This window comes from Parasteatoda tepidariorum, chromosome 10 (assembly GCF_982258835.1).
Source record: "Parasteatoda tepidariorum strain Cologne lab strain chromosome 10, Ptep-v5.0, whole genome shotgun sequence".
NCBI classification, from domain to species: domain Eukaryota; kingdom Metazoa; phylum Arthropoda; class Arachnida; order Araneae; family Theridiidae; genus Parasteatoda; species Parasteatoda tepidariorum.
The window spans coordinates 58,772,406-58,785,725 of record NC_141764.1 but is presented as its reverse complement, the minus strand read 5'-3'; the positions used below and the strand labels follow the sequence as shown (position 1 = coordinate 58,785,725).

General features: G+C 26.4%; 1 protein-coding gene across 7 annotated transcripts in view; it reads left to right on the top strand.

The window, feature by feature from the left end:
• Nucleotides 1–4,208: 4,208 nt before the first annotated feature.
• Acf (ATP-dependent chromatin assembly factor large subunit) overlaps nt 4,209–13,320 on the top strand; it is a 44,267-nt gene continuing 35,155 nt past the window's right edge. For 4 of the 7 annotated variants that reach the window (XM_016072597.4, XM_016072594.4, XM_016072596.4 and 1 more), the window contains exons 1-2: nt 4,209–4,694; nt 8,369–8,644. In XM_016072597.4, the coding sequence (XP_015928083.2) occupies nt 4,582–4,694; nt 8,369–8,644 (389 nt within the window). In that variant the 5' untranslated portion in view covers nt 4,209–4,581. Of the gene's footprint in view, nt 4,695–8,368; nt 8,645–11,232; nt 11,552–13,320 lie in introns of those variants that run through there. The other 3 variants (XM_071183982.2, XM_071183983.2, XM_016072595.4) reach the window with 1 other exon arrangement.

The window sequence follows — 13,320 nt, the reverse complement described above, 5'->3', positions numbered from 1 at the left end:
ATTAGCCAAAAGTAAATATGAGATATATGTTAGTTGAGTGTGAAATTGTTTATTTGAACAAATTCTTACTCTTAAGAATGACATTCATGAGTATAAGCTTATCAGTATGCTTTAATTTATCTTGTGCCTTTTATATATCGATTTCTATCACATTAAGTTAACCTGTCCCTCTTTTAGCAGAAATGCACTTCAAGGGGAATAATTTTTGGAAGAAAAAAACTTATCTTTTAACATGATTCAAAGCACTTTATTCTCAAATGAATACCATTATAAATTGAACAAAAAAGCTGGAATTTAATTTAGTAAAATCCATATTATAGTTTATTTCTAAAGTTGCTATCAGTGCTTCTTGCTTCTTTTTAAATAAAAAACAAACTTTAGACCACTTTAACTTTTTAGATAATAAATTAAAAATAATTGAAAATAACTATGAAAATAAATATAAAATTGAAAAAGTCTATATTGATATAAAATTGAAAAAGACTATAATTCAATACTACTAATCATTATTCAGAAAAGTAAAATTTCTAACTAATTAACTCTGACTTAATTTATGTTATTTTCTAAACTTGATTTTTGGTTTAGAATAAAACTGCATTTAACAGATATTTTGAAGTTAGTCAAACTTAGATTTAATCATATTATGATAGACTTTGAATCAGTAGGTCAGTACTCAATAGATTTTAAAATCGGTTAAATATTATTGATCTTTTTTGTGAGAAAAATGTATTTCGATAGCCTAAGTGCTATATACAAGTTATTTTATGTATCTAAACAAACTGACTTAAAAACCATATTTGATAACTACTTTATGCTAATCTGCAAGAACTGAAAAATTTTAAAAATTATAAATTTCAATTTACTATTAACAAGTACCTAACAGTAAAGGATAGACTACTTCTGAATCTTATTTACGTAATATAACTTTAAATGTTTTCTCATTTAGTGAAATTTTCATTACAAATATTAATACTAATAGTAATTTTAAATATTAATTAGGGTTTTCACCACTTGTCATTTTTTAAAAGAAAAAACAAAACATTTAGCAACAGAATTACAAGAGCTAATTTCTTAACCCAAATTTATTCAAGTAAAATCAAAGAGGAATAGCTATCAAAATATGGAAATAATTCTGTTAAAAATTTTCAAGTCTCATCTTTTAAATTAAATACCATGAAACAGTAAATGTGCTTGAAAGTGCTCATTAAATTTTTCCATGATTTTGAGTTTAGAATATTAACGTTGTTTTTCGTTTTTAAAAATTTTGTGTTATTATTCAACATTAAGAGTTCAGCATTAGAGTTAAAATTCACCATTAAAAAATTATTAAGATTATTTTTATTTTATAATTTTACCAATAGGTAACATAAATAATGAAATCTGTATAAAAAAATATTTGTTGAGAAACGCCTTTGGTATATTATCCAAGATTTGTTTCAAGTACTCATACATAACAGCACTTATTTATGGAAATTAGTATGCTCTTCGTAACAGAGAATACAATACATATATTTTGCATACTAAATGTGATAAGGCAATTTAAAATTTGATCACAGTATTTTTAAAATTTTTGATACACATATAAAACAAGTCATCAACTAAATACTATTCATTTAATATAACCCAATAAAAAGACCTATAAATCCTAACTAATAAAAACTAATTACAAATCTGCAATTAGTTTTTATTAATTGGGATTTAATTAAATAATTTAAATAATTGTTTGAATCAATTATAAGCACTCTTACCTAACAATAAAAGACAGTCTATTCAACTTCAGAAACAGGTAATAATTGTATCCTGATCTTCAATCACTCCTGGATGTTTTAAAACAAGCCAACAAATTTCTGCTAGAGTGTATGGCAATTTTTTATTACACCATCACAAAAGCATAAATTACCAAGCTTGTAAGCATTTCACTTCCTAATTTCTGTAAAGTTTACATCCATAAACAGCAGTTATGTCTGTAATAAAATAAGTTCACACAGCCAATATTTATTGGGAGATTTTCGGATCGTAATTTATTGCCAAGTCTCAGCAATTTCTGGGCAGCGGCCTACAAGAAACAAAAACATCACAAAAAGAATAACTCGTAGCCACCCCCGGGCAAACATCTACACGTTTTTTTTCTTACAAAAATTTGCAAGTTTAAAAGCTATTTGGGACTTGAGCAATTGTAGTTGGCATGACAAATCATGATACAGAAATAATCCCATATTTTTAATGAACATATAAGATTAAAAAATCAGTAATTGTATTTCTAAAATTGTTAAACATGTTTTATGATAGGATTTCAATAAATATATCTTTATACAAAAGCAACTTTTCTACAAAAATAAATAGTTTAAAAAAAACAATGAAAAAAGTTATTCCTAGTTCAAAAGGGAAAAATTTAGTGCATTTATTAGTATTAAATGTTAGCAACAGTTAAATCTAAAAAGATAAAGAGTTAAAAGTTATTAACAATTAAAATGAATAATAATTATTATAAACCAAGAATCATTAAAGGGTTTAAAATTTTATAAACCTAAGAACTCAAATAGATTATCCGTAAGCATATCAATAAAAAATAAGCATAATTTATAACTGTACAATAATAAAGATAACATAATGTGTATCGATACAATTTTAACTAAATTTCGTAAGATTACTTGCTTTGTAACCAAATAAATTACTTACGTATGAAACGTGTACTTTTAAGAAAAATTTATATTCGATAATAGTTTTAGTTCAAAACATACAGAAACATACAAAAGAGTTTAATATGCACACATTAAACAATAGAACTCTTACGTTTTACTTCAGTTCAGGAAAAATAAAATTAAACATACTTTTTTGTTTACAGGAATAAGAGTAAAAATAAGGTGTTAGGTTCGTACTTATTTATCTTTTTTAAACAAATTTTGCAGACATTATTACTAATAACAAGTGCAGACTGATAAATGAGAAGGATTAAATCAATAATATTTAAGAATTAACAAGTAAGTTTTGTTTCATGATCACCAACGGATCATCATAACAAAACAACACAAACGCCATATTGGATTAGAGCGTCTTAAGTCAGTCGAACCACCCGTCTTAAGACCGATTTGTCATTTTCAACGTAAGTGTTTCAGTTGAATTGAAACTTACGAGATTTCCCATCATGCATTGCGAAAGTTACGATTTCACCCGTCTTAAGACAGTCGATGTTGCAGTTGAATTCCACCCTATGTTTCTGAAGACTAGTCCTAACTATAAAAAGAATCTACGGAAGTGGCATGATTCAAGAGAAACATTCTAAAAAAAAGTAGACAATTGAAGATTACTTTTCTAAAATAAAGTTTAAACATGCAATTATTAAAGCGAAATATATAACAACACAACAATGCTGTAAAAATTAAAAATAGTTTTGTGACCACAAACAATTGAAATTAGTGATTTTTGCTAAAGTCACTGATTAGCTTAATTATTTTAAAGATTGCAGCCTTTCATCTACAGCTTTACATATTTGTTAAGTTCTTGTTGACACTAATCATTTATAAGAAACTTTGCGAATATGCATTTTCGTTGCATTTGCTTAAGCCGTTGGAGTAAAAATTGCATCAATTAAAATTCAGCTGTACTTTCGAAATTGATTAGTGCAATGTTTACACGAGTTTGGTTTATCACAATATAAAGAAAATTCGAAATAAAAATGCCTTTTTTGAGATTAAACTGTTTCGTTCAGTAATTTTTTTAATGTAATATTGTGGACTTTTTACTAATTTTTAAGGCCCCCCAGAAAGTGTAGGCCCAAAGCCCGTGCCTATCGGGCCTAGGCGATAAGCAGGCCCTGGAAATAATGGGATACTGGATCGGAGATTGGTCATGCTCTGGTTTTGATCGAAATTACTCTCTGAAGATGGATGGATGGTGTGTAAATGTGTCCTCCCTGTAAATTGGGTTGTGACTTATGCATGTTGTCTCCGGGATTGTACAGCTCTAGTGCGACGTAAAAGTACCGAGTACTTTGCCTTCAAAAAATAACAAAAAAGTTTTCGTAGGTTGCATTTGACCCGAACTTTCAAAATTTAAGACGGAAAACACCGGAAGAATTGGAATGGTATCTTAAATCAGTATAAACAAAGATAGTTTAAAAACTAAAACTGAAAACTCCGTTTAATCCGTTGAAACTTAATAAAGTTTTCGACCCAAGGAGAAACTGAGCCTACAACTCAACTCAGCTCGTAGTGTATTGTGAATGAAAGTAGTATGAACTTGTGGAACTGGCATTGAGAGCAGTAAAGTCTGTTACCGCGAAAGCTATTAATGTGTTTTTAGTTGAATTTTAATTATAACATTATTAAAAAAATCTAAATAGACTTTGACTGCATAAATCTCTCTAATAGAGTATTTAATTCTGTCTATGATTTTGAAATTTTACCGGCTACGATCACTTTTATGAAGTAATCTTTGTTTCTGTCGTTGCGGCTGGCTAGTTTTTTTGATTTTAGCTAGCACACAAAACTGTTAATGGAACCTACGAGTCTACCATTCGACTTTCTCGTTCTGTGATCTAATATTTCTTTGTGTTTTTTGTTTCTTTAATTTTTCAACATTATGCCTTTGTGTGAGCGAAAACCATTTAAAAGGATTAAACCTCCTAAAGATTTACGTCCAAATGAAGAATTATTTTACATTGCAACAACTCAAGAAGTATTTAGAAATTACAAGTAAGAGTTCATTTTATTTGACCTACGTCATATATCTGATGTACGCATTGTGTTTTATAATTGTTGATGTCAAATTTTTATCCCAATGTTTAAAAATCAAGGATGTTTGACAGTTTAATATTGTAAATTTCATAGTAATTTACTGCTTTTAACCATGTTGGGTACCTACTGATAAATTCAGTTGTAGTTTTTACTAGGCTTAACGATTCCGACATATAAATTGACTTATTTGGGCGATGTGTTGTTTTCAAATTATGTAACATCGGTTTAAAAACAAGCGAAATATTTAACATTTTAGTGTTATTAAAAATGCATTACCAATTAAAAAAGTTTATAAATAGTGATTTTTTACGCCAAGTGTAGCAATATTTTTATTCGCTATTATCGCAATTTTAAATGATCGATTCTAATTTGTTTGAATCTTATGTAAATAATAATTTGGCATGTTTCAGTTTATAATTTAAAGCTCTTATGCAATTTATAATATAAATTTATATGTTAAACTTTTTTTGAAATTTTTTTTTTAAATTGAGTGATAGTAATGAAGTAAAAATTTTCATTACAAATCATCATATTTTTGAAATTTTTTTTCAAATTTCTATTTGTCAATGTAAATTATAAATTTTTTTAATTAAATTTAAAATAATTGAGAAAAAAGCGAAAAGGAAATATTATACAGTTAACGCTACAGAATTATTTAAATGACACATTCTGTTTAAGTTCCGTAATAATATTTCGTGGACTAATTTAATAGAATATTTTTGAAATCTATAAGATTTACATATGTTACAAACTGTCATGTTATATGTCCTATGTTATAAGAAGAATTGTCTTATCAATATGTTCTTATAAATAAATGTATCACTAATGTTTCCAATTTTATATGTATAGTTGTTACACATCTCATTTTATTTATGTGTTGCATTCTTTTTTTACGAAACTCTTTCAGTAGAGCAGTAGTTCACAATTAAGTTTATATCCTATTAATAATACCTAATAATTAATGGTTAAAAGTGTTGGTATTTTAAATTAACTATGTTATTCATGTAATAATGTACCCAATATATATATATACACCCAAGATCTCAATCCTTGCTAACTTCTAATATTCATGAATCATTATTAATAATGTTAAAATTTATTAAGGCTTTCTTTAATAATATTTTTTTTAATTAGTCTCGAATATTGCAATTTCAATCTTGGCTTCCTTAGCAAAGTTCAGTTTCTTTTTCGACAGATCCTTGTTATAAGGAAGAAAGTTCAAATCCTTTCATAGTTATATTAATTTATGTTTGGTGGGTGTCTGTACACAATTTTTTTCTTTTATAGAATATATTTATCATCAAGCAGATAAAATACTTTTCTTGTGATAGAATTTTTATTCAATCAATACAGTATTATAATTTGAATTAATCACATGAATTAATTTATCCTTACATTAATCAAATTTATTACTTAATTTATTTTTGCATGCATCATTAATATACATTTTTTACATATTTTATTTGGCTAGTTTGTAATAATAGTGAGTTTTCATTTTGTTCATTTTTTGATGGAAGTATTTAATTATTTAAGTCTTAAACACCTAAATTCAATTTTAAATATTTAAAGTTACTAATGGAAATGATTAAAATGTAAATCATTATGAAATTAATTTTATTAAATTACAAGCTTTTTATCATAAAAGAGTCAGTGTTAATATATTTTGTTAAGTCAGTGTGTCAATGTTTGCTATATAAGATGTTCATAGGTAATAGGTGTAAGGTTTAGGTTAGGTTAAAAAAATCTAAACAGTTAAAATGTTTAGGTTATTTTTTTGAGCAGACATATTTTTTTAAGTTATAATTTTATCTGTGTTCCTTTGATATTATTGAGAAAATTTTTTTATTTAATCTTTCTCATTAGGTCTAGAAATGTAACGGATAGTGTTTTTGCGGGATAAAGAATAGTTTCCAAATGGCAAAAAATTTTTTTGAAAAAATAAATTCATATTTTCCATACAGTATAAAAAAGTTAAGTCATTGTTGGAAATAATAAAAACTTAGCTATTAGAGTTTTTCTCTTTATCCCACACCAATAATCTAGCTATCTCTTAAAAATATTTAATATAAACAAAAAACTGAAAAACAGCTTTAAAAAAGTTTAAAAAAAGTAAATTAAGAAAAAAAGAGATATAAAAAAATCCTCTTAGTTCTTAAAACTCTAGAGCCATGTAATTTTCCAATCCAGAAGACAAGAAAACTTCTGGATCAAGTAATGGGAGAAATGTGCTTTCGTGGAGTACTTTTTATGGCAGTTCCCTGCATTTGTGTTACATAGAGGAAAACCGCCCATGGTTATCTTGATGGCAAGGGAACACTTACCTATGATCCGTCATCTACCACTGACAATATTTTGTATCAGCACTATGGTCGGTGCGAGCCGGATGCCGAATTATAATCGACCCGCCATTCCTGGGATTTAAACCCGATTCACCTCATTGGAAGGCGAACGTTCTATTCTCTGAGCCACCATGGCTCTAAAATTAATGTTTTCCAGGAAAAAAAGCATTGGTAAAACGTTAAGAGATATAGTTTATCAGAAACGGATTTTAAAAATTTAACTCTAACATAGAAAGGCCCATAAAAAAGTGTCATATACAAAGGCAAAACAGAAAAAGTAAAAACTGATCTCTTAATTTTTTTTAAGCTATAAAAATTATTAGCTAGGCATCTCAGTTTTCAAATCACAATATTTTCAAGAAAAAGTGAATTAAAAAAGATAAAATCTAATAGAAAAACTCTTAATAGCCATGTCATAATAAAAACGTAGATAAGATGATTGATAGAAACTGAAACAAAAATTGTTCTTAATTTTTAAACTGAAAATTTAATGCTAAAAATCTCAATTTAACTTATTCACATTGTCATATTTTTGGAAAAGAGTTATGATAAAAGAATAACATCATTCATTAAAAAAACTCTTTAAAAAATGCTGTCATAATAAAAACTCTGTTAAAAGGATAAGTTAATTTAACAGAAAGTAAAAGAGAAACCGAAAAAAATGTTCTTAGTTCTTTAAATATGACTTCAATGTTGAAAATCACAGTTTCATTTGTTATCGCCTATTTGTCTTACTATACTGGAATAAAGGAATTATCTATTCGAAACATTCCGTTTAAATGGTGCACTGTAATAAAAACAACAAAAAAAGAGACAAAAAAAAAACCTTCTTAATTCTTAAAACAAAAAGTGTTGAAAAAATAGCAAAATTGATTTGCCTGAATATAATAAAAAAAAAAAAAAAAAAAATCAGCAGTACAACACACATGGTTCAGTATTCAGGTATAAACAAGGTTCAAAACTGGCTCAATAGTTTCAGTTCTTCAAATTATGCTTTTCCATTTGTCTTTCAGAACATTAATTTACAAGTTTTAGAAAGCAAATATGTGTGAATGCTATTTCTTATAATGTATAGTAAAAAATACAGTTTTAGATTAATCTTTATTAAATCTATTCAAATTGCAAAAAAAAAAAAAAAAAAATTCTTTTTAAAGAATATTTTGCCAAATATTTGGCCAACAAAATATTCGGCCCTTTTGTCAAATACCGAAGAGTGGCATTCATTACATCCCTTATTAAGTCAAATTTTATTATGTTAGTTTTAATTATATATATATTTTTTTCTTATTTCAGTGATTTTTTTGAACGTGTAATTCATATTAACAGTCTGATATGGTCATGTTCAATGACTGGGAAGTCTGGTTTAACTTATCAAGAAGCCTTAGATTCTGAAGCTGAAGCGAGAGAAAGTTTAAAATTATTTCCACATGCACTCAAGAAGCCATTACTGTATTTGGCTTCTCTGACGGAGCGAAAAAGACTTAATGATCTGTGTGATGATGTGTTTAACTATGTTAAAGACAGATATTTCATTGGTGAAGAAGTCGAAGTTACAGTTAATGGTGTAAAGTAAGTTGTAAATTACATGTTAAAATATTTTACTATCTAATTATTTTAGAAACGGGTTTGTTGTTTGTCTGTAGGCGATTTTTGGATTGCTCTCCACGGAGCAAACGTTATAATAAAGATTTAACAGCAGACAAAGTGTTCAAGTTCAAGAATAAATAAATAAAATCATGCATAGAACAATTAGATAAACACAAAAAGAAATTACGTCTAAAGTATATATAAGATATATTACGTCTAAAGCAAGAATGAAATAAATATAAGCCTAAGTTTAACCAGAGTGGAGTATTTAGATTTACTATGGTTAAGTTTCATTACTGTGTGTGATAGTATTTTTGGCAAACGGAAATTGTTGGTCATTGCTACTTGCCAGAATTTTTTTCACTACAGGAGGGGCAGATGATTAGGCTATTACATAATATTTAAATAATTTGCGTAATAAATGTTTTATTTAATTTCAAATTTTTTTTTTGACAAAGAAATTATAGCATTAAAATTGGAAAAGGCAGAAGCACTAATTTGATTGGGAAAAGTTATTTTTTTTTTCTTTTGCAAAGAAAATATTCTTTAATCAAAGCATGTTTTCAAGTTTTTCTTAATGAAGAAATGTGAGTGGCAGAGATATTACAGGTTTTTCTTTTTTTTAATCAGTTAAAATACTCATTGACTTTTTTTGTAAGAGTGATATTCTCATTAGAGGAGTGAAAAAATTAAATTTTAAATTACAGACTGACTTTAAAAGAAAAAAAAACATATTTGACATTTTTTGCAATAAAATGTTTTAATTTCCCTAAAATTTCTACAGGCATATTTTTTTCCATTTGCACCCTTTGTTTTTGCAGCATTATCAAATTTGAAATCACAAACATTTCCATTTTGTTCTTTAAATTCAGGTCCTTGCTTTGATATTTAAGTTATTATTTCTAACTGTTCCTCAGTCAATTTCTTTCATATTTTTTATACTGTTAGGAAATAAAAACCCTCTTTCATATTAAATTGTTTATAAGTGTGTTTCTTAGTTTAGATGTAGTGGGAGACGAGGGAAAATTCAACGAAGTTTCGAGAATGCACCATATTTTGTTTATTAATTTTTCTTTCATATACAAAGCCTGAAAACACACCTGGTTAGTTTTTAGGATTTACGATTTTCAATGCATAAAATATGCTTGTAGAGGAGTTAAATATATCTCTTGAGTAGTTTATATTCTTTAACAAAAAGAATTTTCTTTTGGAAAAAGATAAATACTTATTCATTTATATAAGTGGAATTTCTAGCAGCTCTTAAAAGCTAAAGTATTTTTTACATAGCCTATAACATTATCTCATAACTTATCTACAAGAATTAAAATTAATAAATCTTTTAAAGAACCAATTGGCCAGTTTCTAAGTAGCTGAACAAAGAATAAATTCACTAAAATTTGAAAAATGTTTTAAAAATTGTGGTTTTGGGCCCAATATGTTTCATGCTCAAAATGTATGATTTTTCATGCCTTCTCACCAAATTTGATAAAATCATAAATTTTGCGAATGAAATTGTGTTTTAGCGAATGAATCTATTTTCCACTGAAATGAAAAATATATATTCTCAAAATTAAAGTAATGGAACAAATGTTGCAAAAAGACTTAACAAAAAATATGGCTTAAAAAATTTAACTATTATTACTCTTATTATCACCACCTTTAAGTCTCTAGGTGAGAAACATTTTATGATGCCAACACCCCCAGTTTCAGTAAAAAAATTTATGAAGTAGGAAATTAAAAACAAAATATTACAAAAGAAAGTTAGTGGCATTATAATAAATAATACTTGAATAAAGTGGAATTGAATAATTGAATTGAACTATTTTTTATTGTTAAAATAACTTATTAACATTATGTTAATAAGTTATTTTAACAATAAAAAATAGTTTTGAATTTGTTCGGATTTGGATTTCTACTAAGTTTTTTTTAGGCTGCTGAAAGAGTTAATTATTTGAAAATTTGAGTATTTACAAAAGTGAAAAAAAAATACAAATCATAAAAGTTATTCATGTATTTTTATAAAAAAACTGGAGAGACAAGTACTTAATTTTAATTAAATTACTCCTTTTTTAGATTAATTTGAAACTCGTTCTTTTTTTTTTTTAATTAAAAAAAAGATTTATGCGAAATAATTTTTTTTATTAAAAAAAACGCTTTGTTTTTTTTTTAGTTTTTGTTAAAATATGTATTTTTTAAATAAGGTTATTTATTAAAATTTATGATCTTATTTGCGTTATGAACAAGACTATTTATGTCAAATTTAATTAAAATTACTTTTTATCTTTCTCAAATCGGTAATAGTTAAATATTTCTAGAAAGAAAAGTACATGTAAAAAAAAAACTTTCGACCAGAAATTTTTGTAATTATTAAGAGACTCGATAATTGAGTGTCTTATAAATAAGCATCCCTTCTTTTTTCTCTGTAAATCGAGATTTTCCTGCAACTTCTACAAATAAAATTACTTAGTTTCTTTAACAATTCTATCGAAATCTAAAAGAAAATCTAGCAATTTTTCTACTCCCTGACTTTCCTTTCTTCGTTCTGACGTGACGTAATTCCTTTTCCGGTCAGGTGACCGCTTCAACCAATGAAATAACTTGGCGCGTAACTGTTCTCTTACCGCTGAAATTCCGTAAAATGGACATCAGCCGTTAGTGTTGTGTTATTGATTATTTGTATTTTTAGCATTACTTTTAAAAATAGTTTATGTAATTGGGTTTATTTTGTCAATATTTTTGTGTCATAATGGCACCAAATATAAACAATATGACTCCAAATGAAAGCAAGTCTCAAAAAACTGACGAGAAGCCTAAAATGGATACAAATCGACGAAAATCACAAAGATTTGACAACGCGGCTACAAAATGCCGTAAATTAACTGATATGTGGTGAGTTTTCTTTAAGATAACATAATTTAAGGGTTTTTTTTTTGTTTAAAAAATTTTATGTATGTGTATTAAATTTTATTGATTATTGGAACCTTTTTTCAGGCATTTCCATAATTTTCATATTGCATTACTAATTAACAGTAGAATTTTGATTTAGGCATTAATTTCTAACGTTTCGGGTATTTTTTTTTAAACTATCAACATAATGTCATACTATTATACTAAAATAAATCTAAGGTTTGTTAATGCATATTTAATAAATGCTAAGATTTTTTTTTAGGAAAAATTTTGTCTATGACAGCTTTACTAAAGAGAAATTAAATTTAATTACATTCTGAAATGGAAATGTTTATTTTTGTGTAATGCACAATAAACTTTAGTGTATTGATTATTAAATTTTGAAAGCTAAGTTATTGTGGTGACGTTTTTTTCTATATGTATTTATTATTCATGTAGTATAAACATAGGCTTGACAAAATATTTTAAAATTAATGTTGTATATGGTTATGATTAATTAATTGAGTCAGGAAATAAAACTTTTTTTTTTTTAAATGCCTGATTGGAGAAATTGATAATTATCTCCTAAGAATAAACAATTAGATCCTTACATTTTATAATCTCCAAGAGTTTGTTAAATGCTAAAGAAAAAGGGTTTTCAAGGATTAAAAATAATTAAAACTTCTCGTCAAGCTTTTATATTGCTTTACAGATTTTCGTATCGTGATGTGTTGAAGAATAATCAAGTTTTAGAACACACTCCTCTAAGCAAACCACTAAATGTTTTTATTTTCATTTTTTAAATTAGCTAGTATAAAATTCATTTGCCTTGGCAATTGTAGTTGGCTCAACAGATAACGGAAATATCCCCTTGCTTTAAATTGACATTATTTTGGCATTATTCTGGTCAAAAATTGATATTTTACTGAAATGCATTTACAATTTTCTTTTTCTTTTTTAAAAAGCCCAACACCTGTGTCTCAGATAAGTAATTTTTTCCTTCCGTGAAAGTCTACTAAACAGTTACATCAGCTTATCAGAGTATCTAAATATAGTTTTTGTTTAGTTCTGTAAATGATTCCAGCTCTTCTGTTACTTAACTCTACAGTGAATTTTCATTTATTACTATAATAGGAATAAATAAAAAAGAGATAAGTTCTATATTCAATTGTTAAGAGAGGATGTTTAGCTAAAATTATTGCAGAATTAAGTTGAATCTTATGTTACAATTAATTTCATTCAAGGCAGATAAAGAATTTATAAACCTAGGTAATTATGATATTGTAAAGGATTTAATAATTTAAGAATGAAATTTGTCTAAATAAGGTTTTTCATTTCATCAACAAAAACAAAACAAACAAAAAACTGAATACAATCATTAAGCAACTTACTACTCCTTCTTCAATCTATTTAGTGATCATATCTCTTGACTATAATATTGTAGCTGCTTGTTAATATTATACTTATTTTTCACGTTTACATATTAATTATTACTATCTATTTGAGGAGATTTTATTTGCTTGAGATTTGTAAGATTTAATTTAGTTTCATACTAAATCTGTTCTCAGACACAGAATAAATATTGTTTCTGACTAGGTCTTGTTGCCTGTCTGTCTTCTCAAAATTATAGAACTTCGAGATTGTATGTCATGTGGAATTTCTAAATGATACACGCGAAATTCTTGCTTAAATGGGCATTAACATTATAGGAACATATTTGTGATAGAGGCATAAAAATGAGGTGATGCATACTTGAAAACGAGAGATGTGAG